The 24,239-nt window shown below is 39.2% G+C and overlaps 2 protein-coding genes across 2 annotated transcripts in view; both read right to left on the bottom strand.

Annotated features, from left to right (window-relative positions):
* Positions 1-13,082, bottom strand: part of LOC311049178 (sortilin-like) — a 67,518-nt gene extending 54,436 nt beyond the window's left edge. The window contains exon 1 of the mRNA XM_084062660.1: positions 12,717-13,082. Within this exon, the coding sequence (XP_083918786.1) occupies positions 12,717-13,049 (333 nt within the window). The 5' untranslated portion in view covers positions 13,050-13,082. The remainder of the gene's footprint in view (positions 1-12,716) is intronic.
* Positions 13,083-15,722: 2,640 nt separating this feature from the next.
* On the bottom strand, positions 15,723-23,632 carry psma5 (proteasome 20S subunit alpha 5). The gene is made up of 10 exons (XM_084062721.1): positions 23,570-23,632; positions 22,777-22,822; positions 22,191-22,257; positions 20,532-20,658; positions 20,018-20,085; positions 19,679-19,786; positions 19,052-19,110; positions 18,082-18,184; positions 17,348-17,434; positions 15,723-16,493 (listed from the first exon to the last, which is right to left on the bottom strand). Exons 2-10 carry the CDS (start codon positions 22,803-22,805, stop codon positions 16,416-16,418), a joined length of 726 nt encoding a protein of 241 aa, XP_083918847.1. The 5' UTR covers positions 22,806-22,822; positions 23,570-23,632; the 3' UTR covers positions 15,723-16,415.
* Between the last annotated feature and the right edge of the window lie 607 nt (positions 23,633-24,239).

Below are 24,239 nucleotides of genomic sequence, written 5' to 3'. Positions count from 1 at the left end.
AAAATATATATATTCAAAGATTTGCACACATTTTCACGATTTTTCAAAAATAACAGATATACAAGCTCATAGCGCGGCACTCGGTGTCGCGCTATGAGCTTGTATATCTGCTATTTTTGAATAGCCAAAGTGTAAAATAATGCTTTTTTCCCCCTCAAATCTAAAAATGACAGAGATGCGTCCCAGGTCTTAATGGGGTAATTAAGACCTGGATGGGTTAATTAAGACTAATGACTAAAGTTGTCAAAATGTAAAAAACTTTTAACAACTAAAAATAGTAATAATAATATCATCATCATGATAATCATCATCATAATCATAATGATAATACAAAATGTTTGGGGGGATCCGAATTTGATCCGATCAGGAGAGATAACTCATACAGGATATTTTGATTCTAATGGCCTACGGTTCAAAATGTAAAGGGGGCCTGTTATAGCGCCACCATGAGGCCGATCGGTGTAATATTTTTTGGTGTGGTAAATTTTTAATTAACTAATACTATATATTAAAATCAATGAAACTATAAAACATATTTCTTAGCTAAATGTAAGCACACGATTCCCAATGACGCCGGTCGATTTGACATATGACTCGTGTGCAGAAATAAAGTCGTACAAGCACTATAATGTGTTGCCCTTCCGGGTAACCACACTTATAAGTGAAATTGGATGTGATGAAACAAACAAACACTAAAATGAGCAGACAGAATTGGAAATGTCAAGCAGAAGCTGATAAATCTCTCCTGATTGAATGAAACTGGTGTCTAACCTGAAAATATATTTTCTGTTTACTAAAGAGCTGGAGAGTATCGGGGAGACAAACACTCTATACAGCAATGATTAATATCCGTATGAAGCTTTAACATTTTAACAAGTTTTTAACAAAACGTTTTGTTTTAACCAAAATTATCACATCTCTTCTGTGCACAAGGCTCTCACTCCTAGGTAAACATCTATTTTATGCATCAGTGGTGAAGCGCGCCTGTTTACCTTCTATTCCCCTGCAGGCTATTTTATTTCAATAACTATCTCAGATGTTCACAAATGATCTAAATTCAATATATGGGCTAAAACAGCGGCAAGAACGGCTGCTGACAAACCTATGGCCACTGCTTTGAAAACTAACACGAGAACGCTCGCGCCTCCAAAACGGTAGCCATCAGGTATTCCTAAACGTGACCTCAGTAAAACTATGCCTAAACCTAACCTTATCTTGTAGATCTGCTGTTTTCGACGATGCCTAAGTACAAAAATCCAATCGATCAATTGAGCTGCAGTGAACCGTATGATTGGCCAATGGATACGTTATCTTACTTAGCTATTGTTCACAATTGCATCTAATAAAAATATATATACATATATATAACAATGTGGACAGTCAGTCCTAAAAGATCAGATTTGAGAAACAACTCAGATTTGACTTGCTGGTCTGAAGAACAAGGCCTAATACCTCCCTTTGACCAGTAGGGGGAGATTCTCCTTTGGCTGAGCAGAAGATACATCAGATTCTCATGTAGAGGAAACCTGGGTTCAGATCCAGATGGCTGCATTTGGGGGCTCGTCCAGATCATGTTTCCATTTCATGGGGGGGGGGGGGTTGATCCAGGTGGCTACACACACAAACGCACGCTCACACAAGCGTGTGCGCGTGTTGGAATCGGAGGTGGAAGAGGTACTAAGCAGTGGTGGAATAAGTACTCCAATATTTTACTCAAGTAAAAGTATCGATACTGCAATATAGAAATACTCCGTTACAAGTAAAAGTCCGGAATTCAAAAAGTACAAAAGTTTTCTTTCTCAATCACCCAGGCCTACATATTATGCCCTTTCTCAATCACCCAGGCCTACATATTATGCCCTTTCTCAATCACCCAGGCCTACATATTATGCCCTTTCTCAATCACCCAGGCCTACATATTATGGCTACCAGCGGACTGGTAGCCAGCGGCTCCGGTAGGAGACACAAAGGAGACTCTTTGTGTCTCCTACCGGTCCGCTGGTCATCAAATTATTGACATGGACATGCAAAAAAAAAAAAAAAATATCCATGAATTCAAGTCTCCATGGGTTGACTAATCCATAGAAAAAAAAGGTCATTTTGTGGGTGAACTATCCCTTTAAGTGACGAAAAACACGTATTTCAATATAAAAAGCTGAAATATGCAGATGAGAGAGTTTTTCTCCCCGGCAACAGTGATGGTATAATATTATGGTCAGAATCCAGCAGAGTGACTAGCCCAGACTCTGGCACAATGAGGCTCTTATTCCACTGGGCGGTTGGTATTAACCTCTGTGCTTGGGCCAGTGTTTACGCAAATAAAACATCAGAAAAGAGCAGGTCAAACACTATACACCCACACCCTCCTCATCTGATCTGACAGACCACGCTGCTGTCTGCAGCCATGGTGACTATAGAGGAAGAAGCTCTACTTTATCATTTATTTTCCACTCGTTTCTCATGAGATCACGTCTGCCTGCCTCTGTAACAACACACACACACACACACACACAGACACACACACACACACACACACACACACACACACACACACACACACACACACACACACACACACACACACACACACGCACGCACGCACACACACACACACACACACACACACACACACACACACACGCGCACGCGCACGCGCACACACGCACACGCACACACACGCACGCACACACACGCAAGTGGTGGAAAGTAACCAAGTAGGCCTACATTTACTCAAGTACTGTAGTTAAGTAAAACATGTTGATATTTTTTTACTGGAGTATTTTCAATTTTCAATACTTTTACTTCTACTCCACTACATCTCAGAGGAAAATATTGTACTTTTACTCCACTACATTTATTTGAAAACTTCAGTTCGTTTAATAAACATACAACCACTTAAAAGCTCTGTATATGTTTCGGCTGTTTGAAAGTAGCCGATCTACAAGCTCACAACGCGTCGCATCGACGCGTTGTGAGCTTGTAGATCGGCTACTTTCAAATGATTTTTAGACATTTTGAAAACTTGAAATGGGACCTTCTGCACAATGAGCACTTTCACTTTTGGCACACTTTGACGCCAATATTTTTGTACTTTTACTCAAGTACATTTTTAATTCTGGACTTTTACTTGTAACAGAACATTTCTACATAGCAGTATTGATACTTTTACTTAGGTAAAAAAGGTTAGTACTTTTTCCACCACTGCACGCACGCACGCACGCGCAGTCGTGCACACACACACACGCACACGCACACGCACACGCACACGCACACGCACACGCACACACGCGCACGCGCACGCACACGCACACGCACACGCATACACACCATGTGGAACATCACTCTGCTGCTGCTCTTGGTTGCTCAGCTGCTGCATGGGCCACGTTCCAACTGTTCTGCTTCACACTGAGAACAGACCAGGACAGAACAAGGACAGAACGCACTATTTTCTGTCTTTTTTTGTACGTTCCGGACAGAAGGCTTGGTTGGGTTGGGGGGAGGGAGGGGAGTCCAGATAACACTGCAAATCAAATGAGACATCGTGGTTTTTATTAAAGGGATAACCCCCAAAATGACTTTTTTTTCTCCAATCGATTAGTCACCCCATGGAGACTTGGGACCAAAACTTTTCATTTTATACATCAATGACTTGTGCCGGGTATCAAATGTACTAAAATGTGTTCTATTTGCAGATGACACAAACATATTCTGTACAGGGGAAGACATTGAGCAGCTTATGGAGGTCGTAACAATAGAAATGAGTAAATTAAAATGCTGGTTCAATAAAAATAAGTTATCCCTAAATTTAAATAAAACAAAATGCATGGTGTTTGGAAACCGGCAGATAGATATAGACATCCGGTTGATGATAGACAATATTACAATAGAAAGAGTATATGAAAACAAATTCTTAGGGGTAATTCTAGACCATAAGCTATGCTGGAAACCCCATATAGAATATGTGAGGGCTAAGATGGCAAAGAGCATTTCTGTTATAAGTAGAGCGAGAGACATACTTAATCCCAAGTCATTGCACACCCTACTGTGCAATGATCTTACCATATATGCACTACTGTTCGGAAGTATGGGGTAATACATATAAGACGACAATAAATTCACTAGTTACACTACAAAAAAGAGCAATAAGACTAATAAACAACGTAGGTTATCGGGACGACACACACAGATTGTTTCTGGCATCACATGTCTTGAAGTTCACAGACATAGTCAATTTTAAAATTCTGCAGGTTATGTATAGAGCTAGATATAAACAACTTCCTGTAAACGTACAAAACAAGTTTCTGGATAAGGAGGGGGGATACAACCTCAGGAGACCACTGAACTTTAAGAAACATGTGATGCGAACTAATCTGAAAATAATGTGTATATCCTCATAAGGTGTAACATTATGGAATGAATTAGACGAGGAACTACAGTATAGTATAAATATTAATCAATTCAAATATAGACTAAAACAATCTATCTACGAAAGGTATAGACGGGAGGAAGAGGCTCTACAGAATGTATGATATGTATGTGTGTATGAATGTTTATACATGTGTGTGTATGTATGTGTGTATGTATGTGTGCATGTATGTATATATGTATTTATATATATATATATATGTATATATGTATATATATATATATATATTATGTTGGGTAGGTGTATATTGTATAGATTATTATAACATACCATAGGATGCTCTTTGCCATCTTAGCCCCAATAAATGACTTAACGTGGACATTGGTATATTGCATTAGTGCATAAATGTGTACAGTCTAGGTTTATGGGTATCATTATACGCTGCATACTGTCTATCTGTATGTATGTATGTACATGCTTATATGTATGTACATATGTAGGTGTATGTGTGTGTGTATATGTATGTATGTATGTATGTATGTATGTATATATATATATGTGTATGTATACATATGTGTATATATGTATGTATATATGTTTATGTATATCTATAAATTACGTTCTGTAATTGAGACTATGCGCTTTGAGGCGCGTAAATTCATGATATATAAGAAAGAGATAAATAAATAGAAAAATAAATACAAAAAGAGAGAAAGGAAAAAGAAAAAGAAAAAAAAAGGGAAGAAAGATATGAGAAAAAAAAAAGAGAGAAATAATATTCTTTGGTATTCCGTTGTTATTATTATTATTTATTTTCATTATTATTGTTATTCGGATTTGTTTTTCTTTGTTTTTTTTTTGTTTGTTTTTTTGTTTTTGTTTTTTCTTTTGTTGAAAATTATTAAGGGTTGGGCTCGACAAGCTTAAAGCTTCTCCCAAACCCTTTTTCAGGGACTTGGACAACTGATATGATTGATACTATGATTATTATGAATACTAGTGTAAATATATTAACCAAATGAATTAATTGTATGTACATATGCATATTTTATATATATATATATATATTTATCTATTTTTGTATCTTGTATATTTGTCCAAAGAAACTGAAAATAAAACTGAACTGAACTGAACTGAGACTCGAATTAATGGATATTTATTGTTTTTTGTCGCATTCCCAAGCCAACAATTTGATGACCGGCGGCAGCGGTTCTGGTAAGAGACACAAAATGAGTCTCCTTTGTGTCTCCTACCGGAACCGCTGCCTATACCCGTCCGCTGGTCATCAAATTATTGGCTTAGGTAAAAAAAAAATATCCATGAATTCAAGTCTCCATGGGACTAACCAATAGAAAGAAAATGGGGTGATCTATCCTTTTAATGTGTCCAAAATAAAATCTCAAGACCGAAAAAGCTGTGTCCTATAATGTGCGATTGTGTGCTTCCTAACACAATATGTAAAATGATGATGTTTTTTGGCCCCGATTCATAAAGAGGGTCGTAAATATCGTGTAAATAAAGTTTGTAAAGGAGGTCGTATTTTTGGTACTCACAAACGGACGTGCAATTCATAAAGGGGTTCGTATATGACAGAGACGTGCTTATGACCAGGTGTAAGAGCTGGTTAATCTCGAAGTCTGCATCCAACAGCATCCAACTTTAACGTCACTTTACGGCAGAGTGTTGCCATGTCCGCTTATTATAAGCGAATTTGCGCTTATTCTTCTGTAAAGTTGCTTGTAAATATTGGTAGAAGTGGGGTGCGTTTTTTTTGGTCTTGTTTCTAAAGTGTAGTTGGTTATTTGGGCTTGCTTCACAATTGTTCAATTGTTTTAACCGGTGGTTCTCATATATTTTATGTCATGGACCCCCAAGTTAATATGTATCAACCAGAGCTTATTGATTACTTATTGATTACATTAGTTAATTTTTGATTAATATATCACTGTCCTACGTCTGAATGGGGAATGGATCTTCTGGACACAGCTTTCATCACTATAGTTTCCTCATCAGATGGTAACATTTATTAGGCTGTTGTGTGTGGCGTTCATGTGATCAATATACAGTAGAGTAGCCTACAGTAGGCTATTAGCCTACAAATTAATACCGTGGCACGGACACTGGTGCGTCAGTCCCTCCGCAGTTTCATTAAGGCATGATAGCCTATTTTCATTATTACGTGACACTTTGGCTGAGATGGCCCGCTGGCAAACACACTGATCTAAATGGAACTGATAGCCTTGGAAATAAATAAAAAGTGGTGGAATTAACATCATGTCTATATTATGCATAGGCTACAAGCAATACATCGTTTGACATTTATTTTTAATTTTTTATATATATGTGTTGACAAATGTTGGGCACATATATATTTTATTTGAGGTTTGCCACTGTTGTAATAGATTTTGGCTTGAAGAATAAAGCATTCTAAAGACATACGCACATTTCAGCCTTGGTAAGACAGCCTCGGGGCTGACCTGAGAACGAGCGCACCTGACGCACAAAACACAGACCAAAAAAATCTTTATGAATCCGACTTGCAGGTGTAGGATTTGTCCTAAATGCCGGTACGTACAAAATATGGTCGTAAATCCCTTTATGAATCCGGCCCAATATTGTTCCTGCTGTTCTACATACTGCCAACCAGGTGAACAAATCACAGACTGAGACTTTAATTTCCTTTCATGAAATATCCCGGATCATTAGGATTTTATGGATGATGCTTTTGCACATATTGCTACAGTAGTTTGACCACTTCATACGCGGCCAAATACATCAATTGAGAACCACTGTACTGTCTAGTACAAGGTCTTCAGGTCTTCAGCCTTTTCAGGCCAAGGACCCCATAACTGAGATAGATATGAATGAGGGACCCCCACTATATATTACATCAATTTTTTTCCCCCTCTTTGCTGAAAATAGCAGATCTACAAGCTCACAACGCCTCGCGCCGCGAGGCGTTGTGAGCTTGTAGATCTGCTATTTTCGGCTAAAGTTGTCCGTAGAATAGGGATGTAGGATTCAAGTGGTTAATGTAAAAAACAATGATCCTATCACACAGAGATTTGGCGGACCCCCTGTAGTAACTCTGAGGAGCCCCTAAGGGTCCCGGACCCCCTGTTGAAGACCCCTGGTCTAGTATATAAACCATGAGCCCAGAATCCTCCTCCAGATCCTCCTCCAGCTCCGATAACAGAGTGGAAGTCACAGCAAGTCTAGACTGGCTCTGGGATCAAGCTGAGGGGAGGAGGAGGGGGTTTGTTTATGGAGGAACACGGCCCAGTGAGGACAGGGGTGGTGGAAGAAGTACTGACAAGGGTTTAAAGGGATAGTTCACCCCCAAAAAAATACTTTTTTTTCCTATGGATTAGTCACCCCATGGAGACTTGAATTCATGGATATCATTTGTTTTTGTCACATTCCTAAAAGCCAATCAGTTGATGACCGGCAGCGGTTCCGGTAGGAGACACAAAGAGTCTCGTTTGTGTCTCCTACCGGAACCGCTGCTGACAAAAACAAATGATATCCATGAATTCAAGTCTCCATGGGGTGACTAATCCATAGGAAAAAAAGTATTTTTGGGGGTGAACTATCCCTTTAACTAACTAAGTAAAAAGGCAATACCACAATGTAGAAATAATACTCGGTAAATAATAGGTAGTGGTTCTCAAACTTCTTTGTGCATGTCAGTCCTCTGATATGTAGGTGGAGTAGACGTTCAAAGTAACGAAAAATGGAAAATACTCCAGTAAAGTAAAAGTACCTCAGATTTGTAGAGGAAAAATGGTCGTCGACTGTATACTTTTTTTCAGTGACGAAAACTAAACGAAAACTAAATCAAATCTAAGCTATGATGACTAAAAATATGACTATACTGACAATGTATATTGAGATGACCAGAAGTCATTTTAATGCTTGGTTGCGCACAGGTGTTGCATTCGCGAAATAGCCGATCTACAAGCTCACAACACGTCTTGTTTATTGGCTTTTGTACACTAAAGATACATTTTTGTTGACTAAATCAACTGTAGATTCAGTCAACTAAAATTGTATCATATTTAGTCGACTAAAACTAGACTAAAACCAAAACATTTCAGATGACTAAAATATGACTGAAACCAAAACATTTTTATTCAAAAGACTATGCTGTCAAAATGAACACTGGTACAGTACTCGAGTAAAAGTACTGTTACTTTCCAGTTGGGACCGACATGGGGAGGAGGCATGGAGAATCACTTACGCACGCACGCACGCACGCACGCACGCACGCACGCACGCACGCACGCACGCACGCACGCACACACACACACACACACACACACACACACACACACACACACACACACACACACACACACACACACACACACACACACACACACACACACACACACACACACACACACACACACACACACACACACACACACACACACACACACACACACAGACAAACAGATGAGGCTCTGCTAAACCCCAGGTGTTTCAACCACAGACATGATGTAAGCACAACACTGCCTCTACTGTGTGTTCACTTACTGACACAGATTATACACATGCACGCACAGCGCACGCATACACACACAAACACACACTCAGTACATTTACTCAAGTACTGTACTTAAGTACAATTTTGAGGTATTTGTACTTTACTGGAGTAATTCCAATTTTCAATACTTTTATTTCTACTCCACTACATCTCAAACAAATATTGTACTTTTTATTCCACTACAATTATTTGAAAACTTACTAGTTAAAAGTTACTACTTACTTTGTAGATTATTACAAAATACACATGAACCACTTCCGGCCAATATATATTTTGGCCATTTGAAAATAGCCGATCTACAAGCTCACAATGCATTTCTAGCTTGTAGATCTGCAATGCGCATGCATGCACACACACACACACACACACACACACACACGCATGCACGCACACACGCACGCACGCACGCACGCAAGCACGTACGCACACGCACACGCACACGCACACGCACACGCACACGCACACGCACACAGTGGAATGTTAGTCCATAGTTGTTTTTCTAGAGCATTCCTATGGCCAGGGTTCTGACCCACTAGGTAAGGTCGGACATCGTAAAGCATCAGGGCTGTGCTGGACACCAGTAGTAACTAAAGTACATTTACTCAAGTACTGTACTTATAAGTACAATGTTGAGGTACTTTCACTCTACTGGAGTATTTCCAATTGTCAATTCTTTTACTTCTACTCCACTACATCTCAGAGGCAAATATTGTACTTTTACTCCACTACAATTATTTTATACCCTACACCTTTTTCTTCTTTTTAACCAATTAAGACTGGGGAACGCATCACAGATCTACAAGCTCATAGTGTTTGTAGGAGTTTGTAGATCTGCTATTTTCTTGAATAGCCAAAGACATCTTAAAATGACACAGATGCGTTCCCGGACTAAATGGGTTAACCCATTAAGACCAGGAACGCATCTGTGTCACTTTTCGATTTGAGCTAAAAAAAAAGCATTATTTTACACTTTGACTATTCAAAAATAGCAGATATACAAGCTCATAGCGCGGCACCGAGTGCCGCGCTATGAGCTTGTAGATCTGCTATTTTTTTTTTTATCATGAAAATGTGTGCAAATCTTTGAATATATATTGTTTTAAAGCGAACATATTTAACTGAAATCTTTGCTTCTGGGGGGTCCCTGGAACAACATATTTTGAGATGGGGGTCGGCGGCCAAATACATATCATTTTGGGGGTCCTTGACGTGAAACAGTTTGAGCACCACTGATATAAAAACATAGGTTTTTCAGAAAACTGTTGGGATTTAGAAGACATTTGTAGAATCGGCTTCAGGTCCTAACAGTGTGTGTGAAGGTTGAACAGCTAATCTGTCGTAGGTTGCAGCTGAGAGTGTTTCACAACACCAGAGGGCCACATTGCATATACTGTCAGGTATTTTAACCTTTTTTCATAAATTAATGCCGTACTTCGCCATACTATGTCACACAAAAGTATCAAAAATAGCCGATCTACAAGCTCAAAACGCGTCGCACTGCGACGCGTTTTGAGCTTGTAGATCGGCTATTTTTGCATTTTTTTTATTGAAATCCTGCTTTTTTCCCCCTATTTTTGAATTGGAATCCTGAAAAGTAAAATTTGTATTTAATTTCAAATGCATTTAGTTATACTTATGTTAACTTTATGAACTTAAATACAAATGCATTGGACATAAAAAAGACAGTAGAATTTTATTCTAGTCATTAAGCTGCTAATATAGACTATAGAGTAATTAAAGCGGGTCATGTTTGCATGTTTGGAATTGTAACAGCTGTAATCAATAATATATCAGCATTCTGATATTAACCTGCGGGCCACATTAAGTGAAGGTGGGGGCCGCATGTGGCCCCCGGGCCGCCAGTTGCCCATGTATGGCCTACGGCCTGGGGACCACCAGGGGGTCCAGCAAATAGAGCCTACTTTACAGGGTCTGTATAACTGGGGTTTGTGTAGTAACTCTTAGGTTAAAAAGAAGTGGCGTTGTGGATATATAAGCCCTGTTGGGATAAGAAGGTAATAATGTGCATGTTTGACTGTATTATACTGTATGTATAATTAACTGTCTGTCTGTCTGTCTGTCTGTCTACTATCTATCTATCTATCTATGTGTCTGTCTGTCTGTCTGTCTGTCTGTCTGTCTGTCTGTCTGTCTGTCTGTCTGTCTACTATCTATCTATCTATCTATCTATCTATCTATGTATCTGTCTGTCTGTCTGTCTGTCTGTCTGTCTGTCTGTCTGTCTGCCTATCTATCTACCTGTCTGTCTATGTATCTATCTGTCTGTCTGTCTGTCTGTCTGTCTGTCTGTCTGTCTGCCTATCTATCTGTCTGTCTGTCTGTCTGTCTGTCTGTCTGTCTGTCTGTCTGTCTGTCTGTCTATGTGTCTGTCTGTCTGTCTGTCTGTCTGTCTGTCTGTCTGTCTGTCTGTCTGTCTATGTGTCTGTCTGTCTGTCTGTCTGTCTGTCTGTCTGTCTGTCTGTCTGTCTATGTGTCTGTCTGTCTGTCTGTCTGTCTGTCTGTCTGTCTGTCTGTCTGTCTACATTTGCTCAACACAAATAGCATCAGCTGGAGGAAAATACATTGGAGCAGCTGCTTTTCAAACTGTTGCTTTTCTAGCTGTTTAAAGGAGCCATTAATCTGCTGCCACAGCAGGATAGAATATAATGAGTTGCTTTGAAAGTTCAGAACATGTAGGTACATCTTCTAACCTGTTGTAGAAGAACATTAGGTACATCTTCTAACCTGTTGTAGAATAGCCCAGTGGTGGAAAAAGTACTCAATTTTTTTTACCTAAAGCAGCACTATGCATCTTTCCGCTTCCACACCGGATTTGAACCCGTTTTCCTGCACAAGTGCTGACATTTGAACCATTGAGCTAACATGACCTTGCTTTGACACGATCTAAAATGTCTCAATAGACGAGCAGGGAGACTAAATACAAGTGATATTGTATTAACATAGTACTCTACCATTTAGATTGGACAAAATTACATTGTATTCAGTAAATTACATAGCGAGGCTTTAAGTACAGTCCAGATAAAACTACTCTATTCTTCTACCTGTCCCGTTCTGAGGCTCTACTTAGGACCCCTGCAGACAGCACAATAGAGAATAGCAGATCTACAAGCTCACAATGCCTCCTGATGAGCCAAGAGGTGTGAGCTTGTAGATCTGACAACAACAACACACAATCAAGTGTTGAAAAGATACTTCTTCCACCCACATGTCTACAACAGGCCTTTAGATAGTGGAAAAAGACATTCTGTTTTTATTATAAATAATGCAGACTTATTAAAGACACCTATGGGGGCAACCAGTGGTGGAAATGAACTAAGTACATTTACTCAAGTACTGTACTTAAGTACATTTTTGATGTCTTTTTTACTTTACTGGAGTATTCCCAATTTCCAGTACTTTTTTTTCTATTCCACTACATCTCAGAGGCAAAAATTGTACTTTTACTCAACAACAACTATTTGAAAACTTTAGTTACTTTAGTTAGCCAATCTACATAATGCAATGCGTTGTGAGCTTGTAGATCTGCTATTTTCCAACATTTTAGTACTTTTAGTTTTTGGTACTTTATGAACATTTTGATACCAATACTTTTACTCAAGTACATTTTGAATTCTGGACTTTTACTTGTGACAGAGTATTTATATATTGCAGTATTGGTACTTTTACTTAAGTAAAGAATTTGAGTACTTTTTCCACCACTGGGGGGGGGGGGGGGGGGCAACAATAAATAATGAAATAATATTATTAATAATAATAATAATAATAAAACAACAGACTCACAGTGTGGGTGTTGTTCTGCAGGGTGCTCTCTATGTCCAGTAGAGATTTACATAACTGACCATTCACTTCTGTAGGACTTATAACACTTCTCCTCTTCATCAGGAGAAGATCCTGTTGATCCTGTTCCTCCAAAGTTAAAGAGGATCTCCTGTGGAGTAGATCTCTAAAGTTGTGGAGATCCTCTCCCTCTCCAGCCCTCAGCAGCACAGTCCTACTGGATGCCTTGTTGTTGCAGAACAGCCCCAGAGCCAGAAGAACACAGTAATACACAGAGATCATGTTCCTGTGTTTGTTTAGCCTGATGAGCTGCATTAATGAAGAAGAAACACTCATTACAACTGCTTTACCAAAGCAGTTAGGCTTCTACCATGCACGCATCTCTCTCTCTCTCTCTCTCTCTCTCTCTCTCTCTCTCTCTCTCTCTCTCTCTCTCTCTCTCTCTTCTCACTCTCTCTCTCTCCCTTTCTCTCACTCTCTCTCTTCTCACTCTCTCTCTCTCTCTCTCTCTCTCTCTCTCTCTCTCTCTCTCTCTCTCTCTCTCTCTCTCTCTCTCTCTCTCTCTCTCTCCACACATAACGGTCTAACGGTTCACGTCCACCATGGTGGCACAGGATTGGTCGAGAGGGAGAACCCTTCCACTATTAGTGGTGGAAAAACTACTTTACTTAAGTAAAAGTATCAATACTGCAATGTAGAAATACTCTGTTACAATTAAAAGTTTGGAATTGACTTGAGTAAAAAGTACAAAAGTATTGGTAACAAAATGTACTTAAAGCACCAAAAGTAAAAGCACTCATTTTGCTGAATGTCCTGTTTCATAAGTTTTCAAATGTATAAAATGCATACAAATATTGTGAAAATAGCAGATCTACAAGCTCACAATGCATCGCTGTGAACTTGTAGATCGGCTATTATCAAATAGCCAAAGTTTAAGGGCTGAAGAAATGGCTAATGTATGTTTTGTAATAATAATCAAAATCCACAAAGTAACTAAAGTTTTCAAATAATTGTAGTGGAGTAAAAGCACGATATTTGCCTCTGAGATGTAGTGGAGTAGAAGTAAAAGTATAGAAAAATGGAAATACTCCAGGTAAAATAAAAGTACGTACCTCAAAATTGTACTTAGTTACTTTCCACCGCTGCCATCCACCATGGCAGAGGATTGGTCGAGAGGAGAACAATCTGATTGGGTTGAGAGGAGAACAATCTGATTGGGTTGAGAGGAGAACAATCTGATTGGTCGAGAAGAGAACCATCTTAATTTTCATTGGGTTTTAACTAAAGGGGGCGGGGTGATCTTCTTTTCTCAACAGGGTTCTTGTCTGAAGATAAAAGGTGTGGTGGTGCTTTCGTGGTGACATTCTGCCCTCCGGTGGTTTGCGTGGGAATTACAATACACTGGGACAAGTCTAAAAACTTTTACATTTCAAGGACCCCCTTAACTCAGACAGTATACAAATGGAACCAAATTGACCCGTTCCTAGTGTTAGACTCATAAGGGTCCATTTGAGTATGAACCTTTTTAAATGTAAAGGACCCCCAATTAGTATGCATTAAGCCACGGACCCCAGTTAAGATTATAATTTTATCTCTGGGACCACGATCTAAAAAAAAATCTCATCGCACAAAAGACACTATTTTACATAGTTTGTCCAATTCTGTTCAGAATTCCCTTACTTATACACAGTAGAACTCTAATCAAAATAAGATATTCTTGTATTTAACTAACTCAATCATAAATGCTTCCCCAAACATCACCTTCATTGCTCACTTGCTTAACAAATGTCACCACGGTTAACACATTTGGTAAGAACGTGTCATTGATATTACAGATTGATATAAATTCATTATATCGTGTACTTTGTACCTGCACAGGCGTCCTGTACTTTCATGTTCACAAAGTCTTATGTCAGTGGTCCGGGGACCACCAGTGGTCCTTGGGGGGTCCCAGGGGTCGCCAGCTAAATTAGTTAACACAGCGTCACAATCATTTTAACTACTTAGCTTTGGCTATTTCTGAAAAATCTTGAAAATGAGTGCATATCTTTGAATATATATGTATTTTAAAGCGAACATTTTTTACTCAAATCTTTGCTTCTGGGGGTCCCTGGCACAAAACATCTTCAGATGGGGGTCCGCGGCCAAATGTATATCAATTTAGGGGTCCTTGGCATGAAAATGTTTGAAAACCACTTGTCTTATGCCTTTTTGGGCGCATACTTCACTGTACTTACCAAACACATGATATGAATAATGAATATGAACAAACTGCTATAGACCAATTATTTGTTTACAAACATTGAGACTGGACGCACAGGTGACTGCTTCATGTAATCAATTCCCAACAGATCCCAAAACCTGCTGTTTTGGGGTGAGCTTGTTTCAGTTCATTCAACCTCCTCTGTGTGTAGGCTAGTGGGGTGCGCCCTGGCGACACATATATATACTTCATCGCGCAACGGTATACCGCACCGAGAACAGCTGACATACAAGCTCACAACCGCGTCACGGATGCGACCGCTGTGAGCTTGGAGATCTGCTATTCTCGGCCGTTCTCTGCGCGCGACACCTTCGCGGGACGGAGCATAAATTAGTCTTGACGGGCTGCAGCTGCTCGAGCCAAGCAGGTTCTTATGCCATGATCATAGAGCGCTCCCTCCGTTCCTATGACAGCCACTGGAGGTGGAGTTTTGAGGACAACTGCTTTGAATTGTTATTATTGTTTACACACAACAGAAACCAAGGATTATATATTTCAAGAGCGAGAGATCACAGTAAAAATCCTAAGCATTCTTCCTCCACACTGGGAGAAAAACAGCATCTGAAAGTGTGATGGGATGCATTTTTACACGTGAGACTGTGACCACTTTTACATTGCATCTTATGAGCGGTGGGGTTCTTTTGCTGCCGACCTGCGTGCGCATACTGTTTCGTATCAGTGTGACGTCGTCTGTTAAGGCGTCTATAATCCAAAAAGAACAAAAAGAAATACATGGGAGTCAAATCAACGTTTAGAATACAACACAGTTTAATGGTGGCATTAATCCGTAAGAAAAAGACCCCCCCACCCTGCTTTACGAAACATCTACACGACATCACTCGTCTTTAACGCAAACACCCCAACATAGGCGCCACATTCTAAGGAGGAATGTCAAGTTTGCCGGATTGGTAATGAATATTAATAATGAATATTTCTCTTAACCACTTTAACCCTGGTTTAGTCCCTATTCTGGGCATATCATTGTAGGCAAAATGAAAAATACATTGAAAATTCGATGCATTTCGAAAAATAGCCGGGAAAAAAAAAGAATGTGAGGTTATAACTGGTAATGGGTGTTTGTATTGAGGACAGCGTGATATCAGAAAGACAACCTTGAATCAAGGCTACAACCCCCCACCCTCCCTTCTATTTTACCGTCAGGTCTGAGCACTGATCTGACAGACCTGTACAGAACTGTAGACATCGAGACATTTGCAGTAAATTGAGAGACAATCGATTAGAAATTGAAACTATTATCTGATCCAAGAACCTCTCTAGACTATGATGTCAGGAGACACATCAGTGCTGATGGGGAAGTGTTTGTTGTTGTTTGTTGTCGGGTTGGGTGGTGGTGACCTTTGGGGTCATTTTGGGACCCCCTCCCCCCCAGAGGTCAGAACACGTTGACTCCTCCCACAGTGGTCCTCCTCCCTGGCTCTCTAGATGTCCTTGATGACATCCTCCAGCTCTTCTTTGGAATACATGTGGAAGGTCTTGCCTGGTTCTATTGTGGCCAGCTGGGGGAATAAGAGGGGAGGGAGGGAGGGAAGGAGGGGTTAAAAAGAAAGACAAGCATCTGGTTGGGACATTAATCTAGTTGAGACCGTGACATTTCGCTCAAGCACGGCTCTAAGTTAATGTATGGCAGCGGTTCTGACAACCTTTTCTGGATCAGGGCCCAGAATAAAAGGAGAATTCCAGACTACCTTTTCCTAACCTTTATATGTCCTAGGACAAGTAGTACAGCAGGAAAAAATCATAACTCCATCCATCCAAAATCAATAATAAAACGATACGTGATCTAGCGCAGTGGTTCTCAAACCTTTTTGGCTCAGGTCACCCCTGTAAATAACTTTTTCATCCACGGCACCCCTGAATTACATTGTTACTTACTTACTTATAGGACCCTCCATTTATGTCAAGAATATACATTTCCATCAGGGCAGGTTGAAAATACATCTGTACTTGGCGTTTAACCACTCTGGGTGGAACATTCGTCAAAAATAGCAGATCTGCAAGCTCACAACGCATTGCAAGATCTGATCTTTTTGACAGAGATTTGGTGTAGGTCCAAAAGTGATTTGGATGAATTCCAAATATTATCAAAACATTCTGAGGCACCCCTGGACTGGTGTCACGGCCCCCACTTTGAGAAACCCTGATCTAGCGCATTTTTTAGCTGCGGTGGACTCGGGATGGAGTTATGATTTCTTTCCACTGTACTACTCGTCCTATAAAAAGGTAAGAAAAAGGTAGTCCGGAATTCTCCTTTAAAGTGTAAAAGTCCATTCCTCAGTGCCTATCTAACTCTGAGTGTGTATAAATGGCACCATTTTGAGATACACAGTAACCGAGTGACACGGTGACAAACCTCGATGTTGGTGGCGTTGAGCTTCTCTTCCATCACCTGCTTCAGGATGGTGAGAGAGGACTTGATGGCATCTTTTAATGTCATGGACTGTCATTCACACCACGGGGGGGGAGGAGAGAGACACAAAGCAAAATAAAAACTCACGACTGAAAATAATTGTATGACCAAGCTAGTTTAGGAATATTTTCATAGGTTTCCTATGAAAATATTCCTAAACGACTAACACAATATGCAACATTTCTGATGTTTTAGTGATATTGTTCCTGCTGTTCTACATATACTGCCAACCAGGTGAAGAAGTCCTTAACCTTTGCTTTTATATAAAAGTATGACAAATCCAAGACTATCAAGATTTTATATAGATGATGCTTCTGAACATATTGCTAGTTTGACCACTACAAATGCTTAAAATAACAACCGAAAACAGTCCGCCTACAAGCTATCAACGCATTGAGAGCTTGTAGATCGGCCATTTGCACCTATGACCTGGCCAAAATAGGGACACCAGGGTGGTTAAAATCACATAAAGCTCTTAGCTAGGTGTTGCCTTTCAAGAAACTCATCTCAGACTAACTTTTATTGAGCTCAGAAAAGGCTGAGTTGACCCATTATTGTACAACTTGATAAATTGAAGAGACGTGAGCTGGTAATACAGCCCCACAACCATAAAATGCTATACGTCGTTCATCAGTGCAAATTTTATGGACACAAACGATACTTCCATGTGTAAATACCTTATGGTAGACCTCCTGTAATGAGCTCTGAGCTCCCTCGGAGGCCGAGCCGATGGCCCGAGCATCGCACTGCACAAACGTGCCCGATGGATCCATGTGGTACCTGGAGGCCAAAGGAAAGGCACCAGATTGAACTTGTGAAGGGACTTAAAACCCAGGGTTCCCACACATTTTTAACCATGAATTTTCAAAACTTTTTACAAAAGTATTTTACCCCATTTCCAGGCCCATAGCAATCATACGGTGCAATAATGAGGCTCTTACGCCAGTGTGCTATCAATGCCCCAAGACGTGTGACAAAAAGAACAGATCTACAAGCTAACAGCTAAGTGTTGTTAGGTTGCAGATCCTATTATGTGACGTCTGCACTCACGCAGCTCGTGTGGCACAGCACTACATTTTACCATGTTGTATATTTCACGCAATGTTAGACAAAAACAATGTATAGTCCAAAAAAAAATCTAAACATTTTTCATTGATTCCAAACTAGGGATGCAAATTATCGATCAATTCATTAATTGATAATTGATAACCTTATCAACCGATTAACCGGTTAACTGATAAGCGGCGTTTTTTTTTTATCTGAGAATCTTAATTTCAGATTTTTAAAAAAATCCTAAAAAAAAGTGCTTAGGAGCCGAGATACAGCCTTTTTCAGTAAGTTAAACAAGAAGTGAATGGAGCAGAAAATCTTCAAATCATCATATCTTGGGTTCTGAACATAAAAAAATAAAAAATAAAACTTTTTTTTTTCCAATGAATTGTTAATTGTTTGATTTAATCGGATAATTTCTTAATCGATTAATTCGATTAATCGATTAATTGTTAACATCCCTATTCCAAACCGCTTTTCTAATTTTAAAATATGTCCAGGAATGCCATGACCGTGGGAACACAACCACAACAAAATACAACGTTGCAGAAGCAAGCTGTGTGTGTTGGATTAGTGATCAGCGCATACTATACGTACAGCTGGGGTCCTTTCTCATCTAGTCCCCCGAAGAGAAGTGCTACACCGAAGGGCCGACTCTGTGGAGACAAGACACTTATTTTAGAGGACAGTAACATTAAAAAGGGGTGTAAGTGACATTTTATATATTTTGTGTGTTAAGTGTTAAATAGCTCTATATTCCTATAGTAATTATTGCTATTGCATGTTTGTATAGTAACAGGGAGGGGTCTCGAGCTCTCCAGCTGTTTAGTAAACAGAAAATATGTTTTTCAGGCGGGGATACCAATTTCATCCAATCGTTAGAGAGAACGCTATACAGGATAAGTGAAATCAGAAGTGATGAAACAAAAACAAAAATAAGCAGACAACTGAAACACTATAACATTAAAAGGTGAAAATGTATTTTCTGTTTGAACTAAGCTTGAACTTTTAACAAAAACAAAACAAAAATAACACTTGGTTGTATGACAAATAGCATAAATAACTGATCTGCATTTTTTTTTAAGAAGAATTGGACATTTTTGATTATATATATTTTTTCATGTACCCAAAATAGCTGTCAATATGGTTTAAGAAACAATATTTAGGACATTGTAATAAATAAAGTGGATTTGAGGTAAGGATGAAGTGAGGTGAGTGACTGACCATGGCTCCAGGGTCAGCGTCCTCCTCTCCAAACTGCAGGGCCAGGTTGGACACAGCCTGGGTCACGCTCTCCACCGTCATGGTCTCGTTGTAGGTGAACCAGTGGTTCTGTGGAAAAGTAAGTAGTAACAAAAACGAGCATTCTTAGTCTATTTAAATGCAATTTGCACAGCTCACGAAGACTCACAAAAAGAAAATATTATTAGCCAGCACTCCGAAGTCCTTCTTGTACTTTTTAATTCATTAAGACACCGGCAGCATGCACTGAAATGTTGATGTCATGTCTTTGTGGGCTAATCCATCAGTCATCATCGGTTCAAGAAACATACTGTAACATACCTGTGTTTCCACTCTTGCTTTGTCGATGAGAGTCTTAGCATCAGCTATCAGGCCACTCATTGCGCAACCTGTGAGGGGAACCGGTTTTGAATGTTATTATGAGGTTAATGGTACACATTTTAATAATAAAAAGTAGTAGGTCGGAGAGGCTTATTGTCAGTAACAGCCAGAGAGCAGGAGTCTATCACTGTAGTGCTCGCAGTGCGCTAAACCCCTGGGAGATGGATCGCTGAGGTGGAGCGCAACACCTACCATCAGCTCCCAGTACTTACCACACGACGACATGCTACAACCACGCCGTGCCGAGTTGGCGGTGCCCGGGATCGAACCCATGACCTTAATGACTGAGCTAACAGCGAGCTCAACTTGATGTTAACTTAGTGCTAACTAACGGTATATTTAACATTACTCAACACACCGTGGTTTGTTTGATTTGTGAGGAAGCCATTGGAATCCATTATTTTCAGTGCAGTATGAAAATCAACTTGCAGAGGAATAATTTATTGGTACTCACCGATGTGCGAATCGATCTCCACGATCTTCTCGATGCTGCTGGGCTCCATCAGAGGAGAGGTGATCCTCTTCTCTACGGCCAAACACACTCCCTCTGATGTCTGGATGCCGATGGCCGTGGAACCCAGCTGGAGAAGGACACAAGACAGGTTTTGCAAGTGGATAATGAATGAATTAATGAATTAATGATTTTATTCTAAGTGTCATGCCACCTCGTGGCCCATCCCTCATGGGATTATATGACACCTTTTCAGACGGTTACAATATTCAAAAGATAGTTTCATATACTGGTTACCGGTATTGCTGATCATATACAACAAATACCGACCGAGCAAAACAAAACAAAACATAACATGAATTACATGTCTCCTACTGGCTGTACAATGCTTTTTTCCTCATATCCCAGGCTTTCTCCAAGTAGTTTGCCAGTTTAAATGCATCTTTTTCAAATAAGCAGTTAATAAGTTGTGAGTCATTGATGTCCAACATATCAGCATTCTTAAACAACTCTTCACAGACCCTACAATAAAAGGGACAATACAAAACGAAATGATACTCATTTCATTTCATTTAGATCAAACATTTGGCAGATTCGGTCTTCTTCGTCCAACTCAACATAGCGACCTGTTTCAATATAAAGTGGCAGTATACCTCCTCTAATCTGAGCACAGCGTGATCTTCTTTTCCTTGGTAGGTTAAATAAAACATAGTTTTCGGTGTAATAATCATGTTTAATTTGTCGATATGTACGCAATTTTGGTTTACTCCAGATCTCTTCTGCCCAAGTATGTTTGACCTTATCAAAAATCTTCTCCTTTAGTGTTACAATATTAACTTTTTGTGATCTGAGAAACACATCTTCAGCTCCATATACATAGAACATATCGCGTATGTCCTCTATCCAAGGTCCATTCTGTTGTTTGTCCCAGTTAAATACTTTCTTTGTTAATCTATTAATAATAATAATATAGTATGTATGTTTGCATGTATTATATCGTTGCTGTCAGGCAGAAACCTCTTATTTCCATATTTTCGTACATTACCGCCCTACTTGATCATACTACAGTGTCACACAAAAGCATTAAAGAAAGTAGCAGATCCACAAGCTCAAAATGCGGCGCAACGCCATGCGTTTCGAGCTTAAAGATCTGCTACTTTTGCAGCTTTTAAAAATTGAATCCTGACAGGAACAGTTTTGGAAGCACTTGTTTTCAATAACGCAACGTCCTGCTGCCTCCTGTATTATGTGCAATGTCGAAACAGGTGGTACACAGGACTGTTGATTTCCAACGAGCGCTTCCAAACCCCAACACTTACAACAATAATCACTTGCACAGAATTTATAGACAGAAACTTAAGTAGCACATAACAGTGTCTACAGTGGATTTTGTAAAACAAAAACTTGGCCGGTACAAAGAGGATAATCTGATCTTTCCATACAGCTGTAATGTGGGCGAGTTTAACGTAGTTTAATGCAATCAGATCAGACTTTTTCGTTTTGATGTATGGGCTGTCAAGGGTTGGTATTGCAACTCTAGATTCCAGATATTGAAAATAAGATCTTAAGAGTTGCTTGCGGCTACACATGACCATGGCTTCTGAATAGATCCCACTCCCAAGTTACGATGATTTACACACAACACTATCATGAAAGACTCACCTTTATAGCCTCAATGGCGTATTCAACCTGAAATAACCTTCCTTCAGGAGAGAAGGTATTAACCCCCCTGTAAACAGAGATGTTACTGTTATTAATTGTTTATTGTTTATTTTAGATCCCCATTAGTGACTGCCTCAGCATGGCTAGCTTCCTGTGGTCAAACAGTACAATTACGATGCAATATAAAAAGTTGACAAGCAAAGATAAAATAACAATTAAATTACCATTACAATATTTTTGTAATATATACCACAGCAAAGACAAAAACTACGATTATCCTAAATGAGTGAATTAAAATATGGTATAAAGTACATACAAAATCAATAAAGTACATACAAAATCAAAACACCACATTAATGTGCTGCTTCCATAAATGAAAGTGAAAGGATCTTGGCTGGTTTAGAAAAAAGAACTGTAATAATCAATAACAAATCTGTGTGGATATGCATTGATTGTAAGTTACATTTAATTTTGCCGAATCACAAAGTAAAACATTAAGTTAAGATCGAACACTAAATGCCTGGATTACAGTTACTTTGCAGTTACTTTGTGTGCATTAAATCCATGACAAAGCACTTTGTCTTACCTGTCATACTCTGATCTGGTCAAAAACATGCTTTAAAATATAGAACCTGTAAAAAAGAGGAAGTGGGTTTTATTAACGTGGAACAGAATGCGAATAATCTTAATAATCTGCTAAAATACTTGTTTTACACAATCTGGTTCGATGTGATTCTATATGATGTTAGCTAGTCGGCGTTAGCCACCACACAGTGTTGCCAGATTCTGCGACATAAATAAGCAACCAGCTCTATAAAAAAACAAGAGCACTTTAAACATCAACTATTTTGGAAAAAAATAGAGCTTGTAGATCTGCTATTTTCAACAAAAGAAGTGGGGGAAATTAGTTCTCTTTTTACATTTTAACAACAACAACAAATCTGGTACGGGCAGGGGTCCCTGGCACAACATATTTTCAGATGGAGGTCCACGGACAAATGCATATTAATTTGGGGGGTCCTTGACATGACATGAAAATGTTTGAGAACCACTGGTTTAAACAACATTAGGAGTCAAGCCCACATAATCAACTACAATTTAGAAACAAGACCCCCAAAAAACTGCAACTACCAATAATTTACAAGCAACTTTCCTCAAAAAACAAGCCCAAAGAGGCTTATAATAAGCGGACATGGCAACCCTGCCTCCACACCACAGCTAGCATAGCGTGTAAACGGCTAACTGAAGCTAAATCTCTAAACGTGGGTTTTAAAAGGTGTATTAGTTATCTTTATATCCACGGGGATGTATCTCTATGGTTCTCTGGTTGTTCTTTAACAGTTTAATGAACTAATAGACAGACTATTTAAAGTGTTTACCTTCTCAACAAGAAGCTTGAATGAGTTCGCTAGTTTCACTGGAAGAATGGTGTCACATCTAAACCACACCGACGGACAACATCAATATGAAACGAGAGTTCCGCTTGTGCTTGGGGGGCGGGGCCGCTATTTATTTTACGAAACGCGTTTCGTTTCCTTAGATTGGCAAATACAATGGTGGAAAAAGTACTGAAATGGTTTATTTAAGTAAAAGTATCAATACTGCAATGTACAAATACTCTGTTACAAGTAAAAGTCCAATTTCAAAATGTACTTGAGTAAAAATACAAAAGTATTGGCATCATAATTTAGTACCAAAAGTAAAAGTACTCATTAGGCAGAAGATTTCAAATGTATAAACATCTTTAGAAAATAACAGATGGGCTATTTTTAAATGGCCTAAATGTATATAGGGCTGAAGTGGTTAATGTTTTGTAATAATAATCAAAATCTACAAAGGAACTACTAACTAAAGTTTTCAAATAGTTGTAGTGGAGTAAAGTACAATATTTGCCTCTGAGATGTAGTGGAGTAAAAGTATTGGAAATTGGAAATATTCCAGCACAATAAAAAAAAATACCTCAAACGTGCACTTAAGTACAGTACTTGAGTACATGTACTTGGTTACCTTACACTGAAATATAATAAGATAACATTTTAGAACGAAATT

This window comes from Gymnoscopelus microlampas (assembly GCF_963454915.1).
Source record: "Gymnoscopelus microlampas genome assembly, chromosome: 7".
Taxonomy (NCBI): domain Eukaryota; kingdom Metazoa; phylum Chordata; class Actinopteri; order Myctophiformes; family Myctophidae; genus Gymnoscopelus; species Gymnoscopelus microlampas.
The sequence above is the reverse complement of the archived record's forward strand: the minus strand, read 5'-3'. Positions and strand labels throughout refer to the sequence as shown.